The sequence below is a fragment of the Parasteatoda tepidariorum genome, chromosome 3 (assembly GCF_043381705.1).
Source record: "Parasteatoda tepidariorum isolate YZ-2023 chromosome 3, CAS_Ptep_4.0, whole genome shotgun sequence".
Classification (NCBI taxonomy): domain Eukaryota; kingdom Metazoa; phylum Arthropoda; class Arachnida; order Araneae; family Theridiidae; genus Parasteatoda; species Parasteatoda tepidariorum.
In genome coordinates this window covers 97,141,824-97,160,572 of record NC_092206.1, presented here as the reverse complement: position 1 = coordinate 97,160,572, position 18,749 = coordinate 97,141,824, and the positions used below count along the sequence as shown (strand labels likewise).

Below are 18,749 nucleotides of genomic sequence, written 5' to 3'. Positions count from 1 at the left end.
GCTCAAAACTACATTGTTTACAATTAGTTCTGACGTTTTCAGTGCACTTCCGGTGTTTCGGAATCTCACTTCCGGTTTCAAAATCAGCTATAACTTTGCTTCTAATTATCGAAATTTTAAAAACAAAGAATTTTTAGAATCCTAAGAGTTCATTCTTTTCAAAAATGCAAAAAACTGAAATTCGAATTATCTGATGAAATCGGTCATTTTAAGGCAGGCTTAAAAACTATTAGCTAATCACGCAACAGAATTCTTATTAAAGTGATTTATGTCTTGTTAATTCTTGTCTTTTGTATCATTTGCTATTCATATTATTCTGATTTAAGAAACATCACATTCATGGGTGCTAGTCTTCCGTCCCCAGTGGACAGAAGCCAAAGCAGTGCAAAAGCAAAGCACTGGCTGGCGTAAAACAGCAAATAATGTAGCCACGAGAATTAAAATAGTAACCTTTTAATCGTTGCCAACATATAAAACAGACCTTTTATTCCTTAGGCGAAAATCTACAAAAATCCAAAAATAAGAGGCCGGAAACGAATTCAAAACCAAAACAATATCATAACAAAGTTTTAAAAAATAATGCGCTAATTTTAAATATCTTTTAATATAGCTGTAAATTTGAGTTATGGCTTTCAATTCTCAAATGCACGAGCGTAATATCTACAAAAATCGTCCTGACTTTGCTCGTATTGCTTTGAACTACCCCGAATTTCGTAAATATGCATTATCTGATGCAAAAGGTAAAGTTCGTGTTGACTTTACCGATCCAGATGCTTTGAGAATTTTAACAAAAATATTGTTAAAAAAAGATTTCAACCTTACGGTGGAGATACCAAAAGGTTTTCTCATACCCACTGTTCCGCAAAGATTAAATTACATTTTGTGGATGGAAGATTTGCTGTCAATTCTGAAAAATAAAAATAAAATGTTTCATGGAATTGATATTGGTTAGTAATTCAACAACAAACCTAACTATTTTGTTTAAGATTTTTTTTTCCCAATGTGTATTTAAGGAAAATTCATGATATGACCGATTTTCTTGGTTTTGTTTGTAATGTGTATGCCTAATCTTTGAAGTAAAACTACATTTCCCTATTAATAATATTTTTAATTTATTTTAATCTTTACTCTGAAAATAGGAATCCTATTACTACAATTTTGTGATTGTATTTATGTTGTATGTTTCATATGAAAGTATTTAGGTTTTAAGATTTGATAGTTTATATGATTATTTTTTTTTTTTTTATCAAATACATTTTCATAGGAAAGGCTGTACTAGATTAATAACAGTGAATAAAATGATAAGCAGTTTTATTATGCTTTGATAAGCAGTTTTATTATGCCAAATCTGAAAGGCTTTTTCTATCAATTTTTTGAAATAGTTGATAAGTAAAAATTCTTTTCATTCTTTGTCTCAGAATATATTAAGAAAAAATTCATTTCTAAACTAAACAACTGAAACAAACAGGATTTTTAAATTTATAGGGCAAAGAGAACAATTTGTGCGATATCTGTAACAGTACATGTGTTAAAGAAGTTGTAAAATTTTGGCAACAGCCTGTTTGTGGCATACTAGAAACTAGAGGCCAGTATAGCCTGTTCAATAGGGCGCTGGGACCATGTTCAAGAGTTCGTGCGTTCGATCCCCGCCGGTCGAAGATTTACACTGTAGTAAATGGTGAGTAACCAGGGGTCTGTCCAGTCTGAATTTACTTCGGTTTAGCGGTACCTTCACAAATTAAACTTTAGGAAAAACTAGTTTCACAAATTCAAATTAAGGAGAATTTCACAAAATACATTTTATTAAAATTTTATTTTTGTATCCCATAAGAAAAGAAAAATCCATATTTTTGCGTTGATTTTTTAATATAATTTTTAATTTTCACTAATTATGTCTAAATTTTCACAAAATAGGTACCTTCCAGAAAAACATAGACCCCTAGTAACTGATGCACATCCAATGCAGTAACTGATGCGCATTAAATCTGTCGAGTCGCAAAGTCCTCCATGTTCCCATAACAGATTATTACCTCAGGGGGTACTGATCCAGGAGTCTGCTGGATTGGTTCGAAATTACAAGGCTACAGAGTTGAACATTTATAGTCGTAAACCCAAACATTGGGCCGGCTGTTCAAGGACGGATATTAAATACTAGAAAAACACTACAGTATGAGAGTCAAAGTATATAAATGTATCAGTTAGTTGTTTAATTCCAATATTTGATGAATTTTTTTTAATTTAAAGGAATCTCCATATTCAGGTTATAAAAGTATATGTTTATGTATGTAAAAAAATTATTTGTTTTTCTATGTCAAGGGTAAAAATTTATATGTAATAAAAATAATATTGTATTATAACATACCTATTTCTGCCTATTGCATGTTGTCTTAAATTTTATTTCTTATAATATTAAAATTTATAGCTTTAAGGGTACAGGGGACCTTAAAAACCAACTTTCAGAGTTTTTATGATACATTTATGAAACTTGCAGTATTTACTTATAATATCTTTAGAAAGCTGTATACAAAATTTCATGTAATTTGAATGATAAATTTTAAAGTTATTGAACTTTTAAAGTTATTGAACTTTTAAAATTTTAAAATAGCATGAATTTCGATAAAGTCAAAACACTCCATGGGGCTTAAAATTCATTGCAGAATCATACTTTTTTTTTATATGACTCGTTTTTGATTTCCTAATGAAAGTTACCATCATTCAGTGGCTAATTATAGTGCTCTAGCTCAAAAAACACACTTTTTATGTATCTCGTGAAAATTTCTGGAAAAATTTAAAAAATCTTAAACTTTTTTTTACTATAAACAAATTTTATCAATGTTCTAGGTAACAAAACATGGTAAGTTTTAATTACATACATACATAGTACACATAAAACAAGTTTCAACCAAAAAAACTAAAAATTGAGACAAATGGAGCATTTCGAAAACACAAAAATCCGTCAAAATTTCATTTCGAGAAAATAGCAATTTTTAAAATGTATTTAAAATAACACTATTAGTTGTGTATAATATCTAAAAAATGACTAATTAAGCATATATCTGTACTATTATCTCCATTATTAGGTTGAAATGAATGAAAATTCAATTCAATATGTGCCTATGAAAGGAAATACTCAGCAAGCATATTTACTTATTCAAAATTTAACGCAAGTAAATTCACTAAAGTAATAACATAAAATAAGTTAATAAGCATGAAATTAATTTATTTTAAAAAATTTGATTGATATATCAACCAAAAAATGAAACATTGATTCAAATGTCAAAACTACTTTTGTGCGGCGATATATAATATATAGAAGTGTCACTTCAAACAACCGACTTCTGTTTTCTGAATGTAAACAAAGGGGCGTGGCCTAATTAAAATCCTCATATCTCAGTAAAAAAGGGCTCGATTTCCAAATTTTTGTTTTTGTTTGAAAGCTTACAACGTCTATTTTCTGAAAAAATAAAAATCTCAAAATCGAAATTTTGGTCACTTTTTTCAAATTTGAAGGTCCCCTGTCTGTACCCTTGATGCTAAAACTTTAAAATAAGTCTGCAAAATGTTCACATGATTAATAAAACAGTTTCTCATATTGAAATATTTCTGACTAANGGGCTCGATTTCCAAAATTTTTTTTTTGTTTGAAAGCTTACAACGTCTATTTTCTGAAAAAATAAAAATCTCAAAATCGAAATTTTGGTCACTTTTTTCAAATTTGAAGGTCCCCTGTCTGTACCCTTGATGCTAAAACTTTAAAATAAGTCTGCAAAATATTCACATGATTAATAAAACAGTTTCTCATATTGAAATATTTCTTACTAAATTTCATTGAAAACAATGTATTTATTTCATATGTAATATAAAATAAATAAATTTTGAAAGTAGAAACATCAAAAATCATAAAATAAAGCTATTATGATAAAGATCATAAAAAATGTCACATAAACAAGTATATGATTGTTTGAATACTTCCATTGATCTCAAAGTACACAATGAAAGAAGAGAAAAAGAAAGTTTAAAAGAATTACAAACATGTTACATCAAGTAAAAAAGATATTAATCAATAGAATAGGGGTCTTATTTCTCTACCTTATTTGTCATTCCTTTTCGTTTAAATGTTTGTTTTTTCTTCAGCATTTCTGTATTCTTCTCTCTCATTCTGTGCTTTAATACATGCAAAAATGCTTTGTTTTTGTTCCAAAATGATTGTAAATCTGTCTATGGAACATTATTTATGCTCTTTTATTATTGTTTTATCCCACAGTGGACTGATCGTAAAGACACGATTCCCAGTAGAACACCTAAGTCAAGCATCGCTCGCTGCTGTCAGTAAGCAGGTGGGTGATCACTATGATCAACCTGCGTAGGTACCGAGAGTACGTGTTATTGGTCCTCATTAAACTGTTCTACCGTAAAATGCTTGACTTCGTACGCAGGTCGTCGAGCTACCACAGCGGGGGGAGCCACCTCCTGCAGAGGATCGAAATTGTGATGATATGTCTTCAGATCATCCTCAGGGATGTATCCCAGACCATTGGCAGTAGCCCATTGTGCAGCTTTAGTGTGACATAAACGAAGTTCCTACCTGTCTTATTGTTTTAGTTTTCCATATACGACATAAATTTAACAGTTTCTTTACATGGATCAAAGAAAATTATTTGATTACAGGGTGATTCACAATAGATATTCAGGCAGACTTATAAAACTGAGTAAAAAANGATGAATTAAAAAAAAAAAAAAAAAACAGAAATTCAAAATTATTCTTGCAAAAAAAAAATTTACAAGTGGGAAGAACGAGGACTGCGTTAATAGGCAAAAGTGTGATACTTCTTCCCTTCCTTGCTGCACATGCCTATCAGGAAACATTTTCTTCTAAGGTAAAGAATGAAGTGATTGTTTATTATGTCTGTTAGCTTGAGTATAACACAAGTAACTTCCATTCTTGACAATGTAATAATTTATTAATTTGAATTTCTTAGGTTTATAAGAGGGACCTATAGTTTTATAAATTTATGATTACTATTTCAATGTATTTTGGTTTCTAATTATTTTTAACGCATATGTTAGTTTATCAAAATATTGTGTAAAATCAAATTAATGTTTTTTTCTATGTTTAAGAAAAGAAATAACAATCCAAAAACTTTAAATATGTTCAAACTTTAATTTCTCAAGATATTTTGAAAAAGTTATTGTAACTAAAAAAAATTTCTAGAAATTCAGGAGAAATTTCAAACTAATTAAGCTGTGTTTTGGGAAAATATTAGGCTCTGAGAATTTTTTGCGCTTTTATTTGACTATAATTAACTGTAATATAGACAAATGGTGTGCATTATTAAGATTTTTGTCTCTTAATATTTAGTTATTTATTTCTCCAGATAGAGTAAATTTTCTTTAATTTTTTAGGATGTGGACCTTGTGCTATATTTTCAATCCTTGGTGCCAAAAAGAACGGATGGATGTTTACAGCTACAGAAACTTCTGGAGAATCTTTGCAGTGGGCTCTTAATAACATCAAAGCTAATGATTTGGGTTCTTTGATTAAAGGTCTGATTTTAAAGTGTGATTCGAAATCTAACAAGAAATTTTCTTTTGCTGTAAGGATTTTTTAAAATAATGCATTGCTGAAGTAAAAATATGACTATGGGTTGGAAACGTGACAGCTAGAAAAATATATTTTTTTTTGAGAATGCAATGTTAGATTAAAAGTAAAAGAAAATTACTTCTACAACATGTAGGCATTACTTTAATTTATGAAGTACCTATAATGGAATTGTTTTTGCTAAGATTTAAAACATAGTATGAAATAGTTGCAGACATTTTATAGACCGACAAGATACAGAGATGTTTTTATTTAAGGTGGTAATCTCCAATTTCATTTTGACTGACATTACATTTTGATAGGTTTTCTTATTTTTAAACTTTTTTTTTTATCGATAAATGTTTAGTTTTTTTTTTTTTAAGTAGAGTGTTTTTCAATAGCCTATATGCATATAAAACTGCATATAAGAAAAAGGTGTAAAAATTATTTATAATTATGAAAATATGATGTTTTATCAAGAATAAAAATATAAAATGTGACTGATGTTACTTGGAAAGAACATGGTTTAAAACATGATTTTTTTTTTAATTCTCTTTCTTCTGTAAGCAATAATGTTATTGTTTTTTTAAAAATTTATTTGAAAAAACTTCAAATTAACAGGAAGCTTTGAAAGCGCACATGATGTGACTTTTAGAAAGTGGTAAATAGATGAAACACTCTCTTGACTGATGTTACAATATTTATGCACAAATACGTATTACAAATACAAACTATATAACTTTTAATAATTCTTTTATTATTATTATTATTACAAAATACTTAAAAACTACAATTTTTTATTTTATATCTGAAATAGTTAACAAAAATTAAGTAATTTATTAGTTGACAGATGCTATTAATTGTTTAATATTTTATTATGCTGTCCTTTATATCATGGAATTGCCCTTATAAAAAGCAATCCTGTTATGATTAACATAAAGTCTGTTCTAGGTGATGAATGTCATGAAAACTCAAAATGTGTTTTATAGACCAAGGGAAAAAGAAATCTACAATGAAAATAATTAATTACATTTTCTAGCGCCAGGTGAGAAACGTCACTCGTAGAATAATGAAAAGCTCTAACTGGAGATGCAAAACTTTATTTATTCGCATTGTATGTTCAATATGACTGAATTTTTGCCAATCATCATAGTGAATAAAATTGTCAAATTTCTTCTTGGTGAATTCAAGTAAAGCGCAAAGGCAATTCTGTATTTTGCAGTTACAGAAGCAAAAACATAAAAAGTAATTTCATGATGACTAATGTCTTTCACCCTGTGGCAGAATTTTTTTGAGCTTTCTATGACAAACCTCTCTAGCACTAATATCTTTCTGCAAGATACTATTAATAATAACTAATATACATGTTATTAATTAAATTTAAAGTAACAGAAACGTTGTATTTGCAAAGAAAAGCCTATTTGGATATAATAAAATTGTATGTATTTTTTTTATAATGAATATGTAATATTTTTTATTCTAATATCATGGGTGATATTCTCACATTTTGTAAGAGAAAAACACACTAATTATTTATTTTTCCTCATTTCGTAAATCATCATCACATGAAAAAATTATAATTAAAAATCAGTGAAAGAAAAGAAAACCATTCCCCCCCCCAAAAGGAAATTAAAAAAAAAATCACGAACATTCTTCCACTCTGGTGCGTGAAAAAGGTATCTCTTTAGTATAATTGTGAAAAGGGAAAAAAATCTTTCTAAAATTTTTGCAAAAAAGAAATTTTTTGCTTCAATATTCTTTATTTTTCATTCATCTCAAATAAGAATCGAAAAATTAAGAACATTTCTTTCCCCTCCGATGCACGAAAAAGGCATCTTTTAAATATAATTTTATAGAGAAAAAAAATTTGGAAGGTTTTTGCAGAAAAGAAAACAAATATTTTTTTTTTTCTTTTCTGAAGGAAAAATCTTTCTACAAGAACTCTGTAACATTCTGCGACAATGTCGCTGCGATTCTACCACAGAGGTCTTTCATAACGTTAAATTGCATTAATGTCCTTTTTTTGTAAATGACCACTTTTCTAATATTAGATTTCTTTTTTCCATGGTCCATAAGATGTATACAACAAATTTCATTAATATTTGTCTACCACAGTGAGCACTAAATTGGCTTAAAGAAGGTAACTTTTATTTTTAACCACCTTGTATCTTTAATATTTAACCGCTTTTAATTTACGAAATGTAGCCTTCTGATGCAATCATGCATAAATATACACGAACATGCGAATTCAGTAGAAAAATTTGTTACCATCACATATATATAATGGTTAATGTTTTTCTAAAATAGTCATAATTTTCATAGTCATCATATTTTTTAAAAACTATTCTGGAAAAGTTTTACATTATTTATTGAAAATCCAGTAAAGGAAAATGCACAATTTTATCTTATTCTTGGGTATATCAAAAGGTTTGAAAAACTTTCAATATCAGCAGACTGTTTCAAAGCTACATTTTAAAAAACACAATGAAAGATGTTGATGTGATGGATTATTGTTATTCCTGCAGACCCATTTCTGTCACAACTTTCGATTCAGACAAAACTACTAAATTTAAAAAAATATATACTGATATGTATATTGATCAATATAAAGTATTATAAAAAATTAAAAATTCCATGATTATCCATGATTTTTTGAACAAATTTCCTCAAAATTGGTTGGAGACGAAAGGGTTGAAACTAGTAACAAGAGTCAAAAAATTGCTTAATGAAAGAATTGAAATAGTGTGTTCACAGAAAGTTTTTCATTTTATCTAAGTCTGATGGTTATTTTGTGTGTTAAAAACTGTTTTTCAATTTACGTGCTTTCCAGTTTAGCCATATAATTTTTTTTATGTTATTACATTACAGGAAATAAAAAAGCATTTTCTCAAAAATCTGTTTATTTCCAAAGGAGACAGTTAACAGTTGTTTAACTTTCTCCTGACAGTTGTTTAACTGTCCTTATTTTGAAACATATGATGTTTCAAAAAATTTTTCCTTGAAATCAAAGTATATATTTTTAATTTATGATGAAACATTAGATTCTAAAATTAATTAATTTATTTCATTTTATTTTTGGATAGTTATGAAAGTTGATTCAAATAGTGCTTTAAGAGAAGTATTGTCCTCAAATGAAGATTATGATTTTTGCCTCTGCAATCCACCCTTCTTTGAAAACATGGAAGATATTAGGAAGAAACCCCCTAGAGTGAAAGAAAGTATAACAACAATTGTCAAGAAAGAAGAAATTTTTGCTGAAGGTGGAGAAGTAGCTTTTGTGAAAAGAATTATTGAAGAAAGTTTAATATTCAAAAACAGAATAAAGTTAGTGTAGTTTCCAATTATTATCTATTTGTTTAAAATTTTAATAAATGCATGTGTGTATAAACTTTAAAAAAATGTTTTCTCCTTTATACTGTACACTCAAAAGGAGGTGGAATTGTATTGATTAAAATATTTAATTACATTAAAGTGAATGTATTAATGTAACATTTATTTATTCAAGGGTGAATTTACGGTTGGAATTTATACTTTTACAAAGCATTTTGTTAAAAACTAAAAATTTTTTAATAGTGGTTGCGCAGTGGGGAGGACATGCAAAAAGCTTGAGGGACGTTATGGTGTCTGCAGATATAATTTTAGGGACCTCTTTTACTATTTTCTCTAATTTTAATTAATATTTAATAAAACATAAATTATTGTAGGGCAGGTAAAAAGATTGCCAGACTCCAATATGATTTCATATCTTAAAATCAGTAGCAAAGTTTGCTAGTGTAAAAAATTGCTAGTAGCCAAAATAAGGTTCATCTATAGGACAAAATTAATGCTTTATTAGTTGAAAATGTTGTCAAAAAAAGTTTTTGAATAATTATAGAATTGTTATGAATATTTAAAAATGCTTTATTTTTAATTTGTTTTTTTAAATTTCAATACATTTTCGAAACAAATCTTGTAATGTTTATTATTTTTAAATGCTTCAATCAATTTTTTTTCATTGTTTAAAATTTTAAATATTTGAAAAAGTGGCCGCATGTTTTAAATGGAGGTATTTGTTAAAAATGCTGGTCACTGATCAGTAACAAAATTTTTGTATTCTTGTCAAACATTGAAAAATGTCACTTGTAGCTGATCTAACTGTGTTTGAATTTGTAGTACGTAGTATGTGCGTCATGTTTTTAAAAAGAGCTTTATTTTCACTTTTCCAAAATAATATTTTTTCCTGTTTATCATGTTATTTTTGCCACAGATAACGAAAAAAATGTGGTATTCCATGATAATCAAAAGTTAACTGTATTTTTTTTTCCTGAAATATAAACTAGAATACAAAAAGCAAATTTCTTTCCTATTTTAATTTAAAAAATATTATTTAACTATTGATATAAAGCATTAATTTGTTTGATAAATATTTAATTTTTTTGCTCCGATTTTTACATAGTAATTTACTTCTAGGTATTTTTTTTAAATGTTTTTTTAAGATTTGCTATCTTTATTTTTCTCTCTCTTATTTTAACTTTAAAGTTCTTGTAATAAATTATTTTAATAAAATTAAAAGTAAATAGTGAGTAATATACAGAGTGAGGCTAACAATTTTTAATATAACTTAATTAAAAACAAATAAATTAACAAAATATAACAATTAATTATAAAAGTAGACCTTTACTAATAAATAAATTGGCTTTGAAGATGTCTTCTTTTGCAGAGATGCAAACATTAATTGAAATTTTCAACCAGTAGGCCCCAAGTCTTCTACCTTCAATCTATCCCATTTTCTCTAAAGGTTTGCGCTTTGGAGAGTCTAAACTTTTGTGTGATTTAGTGCAGGTTGCCGAGACACATTAGCAAATAGACAAGTTCTCATTGTTGTTTTCTTTGTCTAAACAACTAAAAAAAAAAAAAGCAAATCTTTTTCTTGNTGACAATGTAAAAGCCCCCCCCCCCCCCGAAAAAGATAATAATATGTAAACTAATAGATATGTTATAATTAAAGTGGTCGAAAAAAGAAGTAAATGCACAGATTAAAAATAAATTTATCTTCTATTCTATGATGGAATAACTTTGGCTAAGTTTTTTTGCAGCACTCTGTAGGTATATGTATTTGAATTTGATCATGTTTGTTACAGATTATATACATCGATGTTTGGAAAGAAAAAAAGTTTTGTTGAAATTTTCAAAGTACTTCAGGGTATTAAAGTAAGTATTTTTTCTATGTTTTTCCGTTTGAATTTTTTTTTCTAAGTTTTTACTGTAAAGTAAAATTTATATGAAAAAGATTTAAAATTTGGAGATAAAATTTAACAGGTGAAATGGTTGCAATGTTTGAGAAATTGTTCTCCTTTGTTTATGGTCGTGAATAAGTTCTTCCAGTATTTGAAAATAAAAAGAAAGATTTTTACAGCATTTGATATTAAAAAAGTTTTGGCTCTTTGCAAAATATATTACTTTAAATGAAAATTAGTTCCCAAGTAAAACCGTGTTGGAAGCAAAATTTTGTTCTTCAATGATGAGCCATATTAAAAATTTGAAGAAAAACCTAAATGAGGATATTGACTGTATTTATTTCAACTTATGTTTGCAAGTCTACTTTTTAACTCTTACAAATGAAAACGGCTCAGAAAACTATATTACATATTAAAAATAATTTGTTATATCCTTTCAAGCTCCACACTGCAAATTCAAGTATTAGTAAAAAAAAATAACTATAATGGGTGTGTAAGTGATTAATGACACACTTGTTGCATTACTATTTTATTTATTTATATTTTTAATAATTGGAATATATATTGTTTGATTTGCAAAACATGGTAGGAAACAATCTGAATTAATATCGAACTGTTATAAATTTTGAAAAATGAGGAATAAGCTTCTAGTACAAGTGATATGGGGGTATTGGTTAAAATGGGTTTGGTAAGCTAATTTAAGAAGTGATAAATATCCATACTTAAATTTAACATCAATATCCGGCTATCCGCCAGGGAGATGGGTGAACTCCAAGCTGCCTCTGGGATTGAACCTAAGTTCTTCACAATGACAGTTCAGTGCCTTAACCACTGAGTGATGATGGCCGAGTTATCTATTTGTAACTTAATAAATTTATATGATTGTTCAGAGTTGTATTTTGTTCAATGATTACTAAACCTTCGTTTTTTCTGCTCTGGCTTGGCATATTAGATATAAAAGTTATCTTTAATTTAAAAGAAATGTAATTGCCTCATACTTGAGTCACTGTAGCACTGTTTATTTAAAATTAAAACAAATTATATTTTACTCCTATGAAATGTCTAATTGAAAATTCAAAATTTCCCAGGCATAGCATTTTTCTTCTGAATTCCACCTGATTTCAACCTTTTCTGAGATTATTTAAAACGCTATTACTTTTATCTGAGATTTATGTAAAGGAACTTCTCTAGTTTTTATTCAATTCAAGAAATGGTCCCAAATATTTTAAAGACCAAAGATATAATCTAGGGCCAAACTACAAGATAAAATTCCATGTATGTTTTTACATAGGGTGGTTGTAATCAGAGTTTTTCTGTTTTGACCAACGTAGTTTTCTCTCATTGAAACTTGGTTATGTGTTTTATAAACCATGAGAAAAGAAATATACAATAAAAAAAAGTTGTTAATTTATAAAAAATATTGAGCTAGCAAGTTGTTTTAGCAATTGATAGTCAACCTTTTGTTAATTTGATTTAAAGATAAGACTTAACTTAAAATACTAAACTTTGGTTTATTGAATTGGATTTAAAATTTATGAATCACACAAAAAGTGATTTTGGTATCTTATCTATTCAACCTAATTTGTAGCTTCAGATTGTTTAAAACTCTTAAATATTGTGAAGTAGGGAAGAAAAAAGATATTAACTATGCAAAAACTTGATGAAGATGCGCATGTTTTTCTTTTTATCCATGAATCTAAAAATAAAACTGACTTTCTGGGTAAAAATTGATTTGAAGACGACAATAAAAAAAATGTGGTCCTTGAATGATACAGTTATGGCTAATTCTGTTAATGGGCATCCAAATAAATGACGTTCTACTATAGTTAAGAAGGCATTGTTGACTATATTTTATATGTTTTGTTAATTTTCATGATTTCTTTTCTCTAGGACATTGCAGTTACCAAAAGTCAGTTCTGTCAAGGCAACACTATTAGGTGGGGTATTGCATGGACTTTCGAGAAATCTGTTAACTTTGGAACCGTAAGTGGAATGTTATACTTAATTATTAAAAGAAAAACTATGTAAATTATCTGGTTTGAACAATATTCCAAATACTTGCATTTGATTTTTCCATGAATTAGTAATTAGGATTTCTATAAATAAATATTAAAATCATAATACCTTTTTCAGATTTTTCTTATTTGTTATCTGTTAACTTCTTAATTCAGCTTTTGGTAAGGTTTATACTTAGATTTCATCAATAGTTTTTCCTAATTAAATTTTTTTGATAAATTTATTTTATGTGTAGTGTATAGTAAGGGGAAGAATTAATTTGGGGGAGGGAGAAAAGAAAATTGCAAAACTATTATTTCATTATGGCTTTTGATTCATGAATGATTGCATTATTGTGGTTTCTTTGATGTATGGTTGCATTGTGCATTGCTTAAAAAAAAAGACATCCTGAATGACTTTTGATCTAATGATCAGATTTTTATGTTTTAAGCAGGGATGAAAGACTTCCGCGAAAAAGCGGAAGAAAAAGCGCTTTTTTCTCCCAATTTTTAAAATTTCCGACCATGTTCCAAAAACTAAAATTTTTGGGAAGTCCAATTAGAGATCCCAAGCCCCCGAACGATAGTCAGATTACTACAACATCCGCTATAGAGTGGAAAGGAGTCTAAGCGTTTCGTTTCCGACCGCTGATAGTTAATTTCTTTTGTTTGGCTGATTTTCAGAATTTTAAATATTAGGAGCTGCACCGGAATCTGCTAAAATCGCGATTTTTAATCAGACGATTTTAATATCAATCATCGATTTTCGTATTTAACTGATTTGAAAGTTACGCGTTGCGATTTAAAAGCCGTACTAGCAATTCCTATTCACTCAATTTAAAAATTCAATATCGCGATTTGTAAAGCGTTTTTAAAACCCAATATCGTGATTTGTATTCTCGCGAGTTTAGAATCCAACATCGCGATTCATATTCACGCATTTTTAAATCCAATATTGCGATTCGTTATCAAGCAGTTGTAATATCAGGTATTTATTATTTGTACGCTATTTAAAAATTACTCGTTGCGATTCGTATTCACGTGATCTAAAATTTATGCATCACGATTCTTAATTACGCGATTTAAAAATTCCATATCGCAATTTGTATTTTCGTGTTTTTAAAATCCAACAGAGCGATTCATATTCACGCGATTTTAAAATGCAATATCGCGATTCATATTCACGCGATTTTGAAATCCAAAGTCGCTATTCATATTCACGTGATTTTAAAATTCAATATTGTGATTCATATTCACGCGATTTTAAAATCCAATATCGCGATTCTTGAAAGAAGTAGAAGTAAGTTTTCTCTTGAATTAGCTACTGTAAAGATGTGGTATATTTTTCATTAGTAAGTAATTTAATAGTCGTGCATTCCTATAATTGCTTCATTTTTTTTTAATATAGTAGTGGTCACAATTTTAAAATTATATTTAAGAAAAATTTAAACTTAGCTGTCTAAATGCTTCTGCCACTTTAAATATTAAACTAAAATCTCCCAGCATAGTTATAAGTTGCTTTTATAAATTTCAGTATCATATAGAGCACTCCTCCTCCCCCCCTCTCCTCTCAGTGGCCTGCATTGTAAAAGTTCAGCTTTTTTTATTTTTATCCACTTTCATGCCTGTTTAAGGCTCAATCTCAATGGCTCGAGGGGGTGACCTCAAATATGCTAATTAATAAGTGCGGGTGATTTTTAAGTTATAAAATCAGACAGAGAAACTTAATTTATCTGAATAAATGTACCTTTTTTTATGGATTTGGATTTCTGACCTCCAAAACGTAGGGGGTAGCCGTAATCTAGGGAATATGGTCCCTATAGTTTGATCGGGAGAGCGCTCCAAAGTTAGTACCCCTTAATGTTAATTTTACTTCAATCAACCTAATAGTTCATGAGAAATCAGATTTCGAAAAAGTTAGATACTTAAAATTTGATTTTTCAGGAACGATTCGACTGATTTTGTTCCAATTTTGTATTTTTCTACATAAAATTACATTCTTTATGCAGAAAATTATATATCTTACCATTCAAAACTTTTTTTTAACTATTCTTAAATAAGATAATAAATATTTATTAAAAGTTTTTGTTTTTTGCATGGAATTATCTTTTGATAAACAAATTTTATAATAGTGTGTAAAAATTCTTCAATTCACTTAAAAAGTTCTCGAGATATAGCGAAATCCACAAAAAGTAAAATTAGCATTAAGGAGTCCAAACTTTGGAGCACTCTCCTGACCAAACTATCTGTATTAAGTATATTGTATTTTAATTGCAAAATATTTTTTTTTATACAAATCAATAATTCCTAAAATTTAAAATTATTTTTTTGGCATTTTCTGAATAATTGGCATTGGCATTTCCCATTGAATAAATGTTTATATAAATGCGCTTTATTATTGTGTAAAAAAATGTAAGATGATTGATTCATTATGTATCATGCGATTTTCAAACGTGTCATGTTTTTTTATTTTTATACTATTATGTAGTTTCTCTACTCTATATTTTTGTATTGCCTTACTAAGTTTTGTATTGTTGATGTAGTTTTTAATTCCAGATTGAAAAGCCCAAACCAAAGAAAACTAAAAAAGTTAAGCCACCCCTTGTTCATCCTATTCCTAAAGATATTAAATGCCCTAATTATAATGTGCAGGAGTTGTCAAAAATCATTTGGAACACATTGAAAGATTTAAAGGTATGATTTCTTTTATTATCCAGTCATTGTAGAAATTATTCAGAGCTTGAAACTTACTTACATTTATTTTTGTAATTTGTTTAGATTTGTTTTTTAATTCAAAATTACACAATGGTTTTATTGCATAATTTAAAGCTCAAAAATTTAAATAATGCATTCCTTAATTCCTAAAGAGAATAAGATTTTTTTATCATGTTTTTATAAGTCAAGTATGTTTTGTTCAAGTCTTTAGTGTTGTCTTGTAGAACTTGAAATTAATTGCTCTCAAAAACACATTTTAGATTGATGTTATTAATTTAAGCTTTATTTGACCAATTAAGTATTTTTATTGAAAAATATTTGTAGTTTCTGTAATGTATCCTTAATTCGTATCTGTCTATCTTGCTGAATTTTGCCACTCCAACATGGACTCTATATTAAATTGAAAATTCTTTTGGTATGTGCGCATTCCTATGATTAGTAAAGTTTTAAAAAAATAATAAATTCAAATATATTTTTCATTCAGTTTATTGCTTGCTGATTTAATTATGCAATATTGCTCAGTCAATTTTAAATATTCCTTATTTAAATATTGTGAAATTTTATTTTTATTTAGGTATCTCTATTTTAAATTTAAAATTGAGCGAAAACTGGTGGCTGAGTGGTAGCGCTTTGCTACACATCTAGGGTTCTATGCTCGGACTGGGCAAGACTGACTCAGCCTTTCATTCCTTCAGTGGGTCAATAAAATGAGTACTAAGCATCAGACTTCATAATAAAAATATTTTGTTAATGCTTATTTCTAAATATTTTCTATGGCACTATAAATTCACGAGATTCCAGGCCTAAATTTTCAAATTAAAAATATTAAAAAATTCCTTTCTATAAAAAAAATAATATATGTGAGATAGTATAACCCTTATAATCCGAAATAATTTTTTCCAAAAATAAAATTGTTAAACTAAATCTTTTAAATGTGGGGCAATAGTTTAATTTTATTTTCTATTACAGATTCTAATTAAAGTTGTTCGAGTACATGAACATTACACTGAAAGTCAAATTACTACTGATAATAACACATGGTCACATCAACGAAGAAAAAGGAGAGAAATGAAGCACAACGTGGAAAACACTGGTGACATTAATTTATCACCAAATAAAATCTCTGAGTGTGAGCTAATAACTGCCAATACTGAGTCTAAATCTCCCAAATCAGCTGATATAACTTCAACCAGTTCTGTATCGATGACTGGTGCACAAGTTGGTGAAACTGCTAGTTTTTATGCCTCAAAAGGCAAATCTTTAGCTACTAAAATTGAAAGTGAAAATTTAAAACCGCCTGCATCTGAAGAAAGTCATATGAGCTTTGATAATTCTTTCAAAAAACGTAAATTGGTTGAAGATAACTCTTCAAGTTGTAAAAAGCCACGAATAGATTCTGAACAATCAGAGCAGAATGAAATGAGGCATGAACCCGTTAGTCAGTGTTCTAAAGATATTTCAGCTGATAACTCTGATTCCAATCAACAGAAGCAAGAACTGATTGAAATTAATACTGATTCTAAATCTGTCAAATCAGCTGACATAAGTACAACACCTTCCATTGTCATAACTGATGCTTCTGGTGAAACTGATAGTTTTCTGGCTTCAAAGAACATATCTTTATTTGCCAAAAAAGAAAAAGAAGATTTAAAAAGGGCTGCACCTGAAGAAGGATGCATAAGCTCAGGTCACACTTTCAAGAAACGTAGACTGGTTGAAGATAATTCTTCAGTGTGTAAAAAGCCACGAATAAGTTTAGAGCAGTCAGAACAAATCGAGCCAACCTCGGAACTCATTAATCAGTGTTCTAAAGATAGTTCAGTTGATGATTCAAACCAACAGAGTTCCACTTCAAGCCATCTTCTAAAGAAGCCCAAAGAAGAATGGATGGATATTGTTCGTGATTCTGAATCAACTATACATAGTGAGGACTTTAAAGAATCTGAAAGGGTTCAAAATAAAGCGACAAATCTTATTAAAGCTGAAGATATAAGTGATGTGAACTTTGAACCTAAATCTTTATTGTTTTGTACATTAAAAATAAGGCGAGCCAAAGATTTTGTGTTAATTGAAATGAATTGCCCTGATGAAGCAAATCGTGAATCTATGTACCAAATACTTCAGCACCTTAAAAATAAATTACATTAGCTGTGCTTTTCGCTGCATGTTTTGTTTGGAAAATGAATTTAGTGATATGTATAGTTATAATTTTTTTTATTTATCTTATCTATTCTCGAAAAATTTTTTCCTTCTCTTTTAATTTATTTGCTCAAATTTGTAAGTAATTACTTTTCACCGCTAACTCTGAAAACTTTCATAATGAAATAAGCGCATAGTCGCATTTTCATAGTTTGAGAAAGGCTGTAAACTAGAAGAAAAAAAGCTAAAAAAAAAAATGGCTAAAAAAAAAAGGAAAAAATTTTTACTCTTTTTTTTTCTCTTATATTTTCATTAATATTTTGACAGTTCAGGGGTAAAGTTAAAAGCTTTTGGGGACCACTTTTCTCCCACAGGCCATAGATTTTGAATCTCTGATGTATATTTTTTATTTCATTTTGAAAATAATTCTAAATATTCAGTAAAAGTGTGTCATAATAGTATTCAACTGCCGTGGCTCAAGGCATAGAGTGCTCACAGCCCAATGAGGTGAACCTGGTTCGAATCCTAGCATTGGTTGATCAATATGAATTTTGCCACGAGCTCATACCAACCACTCTGCTGACATAGAATATTCTCAGTGGTAGACACGTCATGGGTTAGAATCCTCTTGCCATCAGGTTAACTGTAGAGAGCTTTTTGTTGTTAAGAAACATACAGGGGTTGGAACAGCTGCTGAAATCGCTCCAAAACAATAAATTTCTGCTCCAGCCATCTCCAAAATGCCATTTTCCCCCAAAATTACTCCAACCTGATCCAAAACTGTAACACTATTCATTGGGCAAAAAGCTCAACTTTAGCCAAATTTGTGTGCAAAAGTCAGTTTTGTTGCTTCAAAACAGCAAATAATTTTCGTTTCTTACCTGTGTCGATTACAAGTTTAGTTAGGTGCTTTTTCTCCCCCATTGAATGGAGCCTGTCAAGAAGCTATTACTAAAATAATGAAATAAGTATTATAACCATGGTGGGTAGCGTTTTTAAAACGTGCTTACAGGTGCTTATTTTCGTTTTTTAAAAGCCTTTAAGGGTACTTCTTTCATTGGGTGCTTTTAAAAAGTGCTTAATTTTCCCTTTTCCAAAATGAGATTT

The 18,749-nt window shown here is 28.6% G+C and overlaps 1 protein-coding gene across 2 annotated transcripts; it reads left to right on the top strand.

The window, feature by feature from the left end:
* Window positions 1-493: 493 nt before the first annotated feature.
* On the top strand, window positions 494-17,657 carry LOC107440288 (RNA N(6)-adenosine-methyltransferase mettl16). Of its 2 annotated transcripts, none has more exons than XM_016053168.4 (7): window positions 494-947; window positions 5,404-5,544; window positions 8,662-8,902; window positions 10,699-10,768; window positions 12,685-12,777; window positions 15,345-15,482; window positions 16,473-17,657. In XM_016053168.4, exons 1-7 carry the CDS (start codon window positions 626-628, stop codon window positions 17,649-17,651), a joined length of 2,184 nt encoding a protein of 727 aa, XP_015908654.1. In that variant the 5' UTR covers window positions 494-625; the 3' UTR covers window positions 17,652-17,657. The 2 variants fall into 2 exon arrangements, with proteins under 2 accessions (XP_015908654.1, XP_042902531.1); XM_043046597.2 differs by lacking the exon at window positions 494-947 and adding an exon at window positions 1,971-2,191.
* The last annotated feature ends 1,092 nt before the right edge of the window (window positions 17,658-18,749 follow it).

What these genes read in the sequence shown, in the direction of transcription:
- LOC107440288 (XM_016053168.4), top strand. Translation starts at nt 626, where the DNA reads ATGGCTTTCAATTCTCAAATGCACGAGCGTAATATCTACAAAAATCGT. An exon ending in TTTGGGTTCTTTGATTAAAG is followed by an intron (nt 5,545 to 8,661) that starts GTCTGATTTTAA and finishes ATTTTTGGATAG; the next exon opens with TTATGAAAGTTGATTCAAAT. An exon ending in AATCTGTTAACTTTGGAACC is followed by an intron (nt 12,778 to 15,344) that starts GTAAGTGGAATG and finishes TTTTAATTCCAG; the next exon opens with ATTGAAAAGCCCAAACCAAA.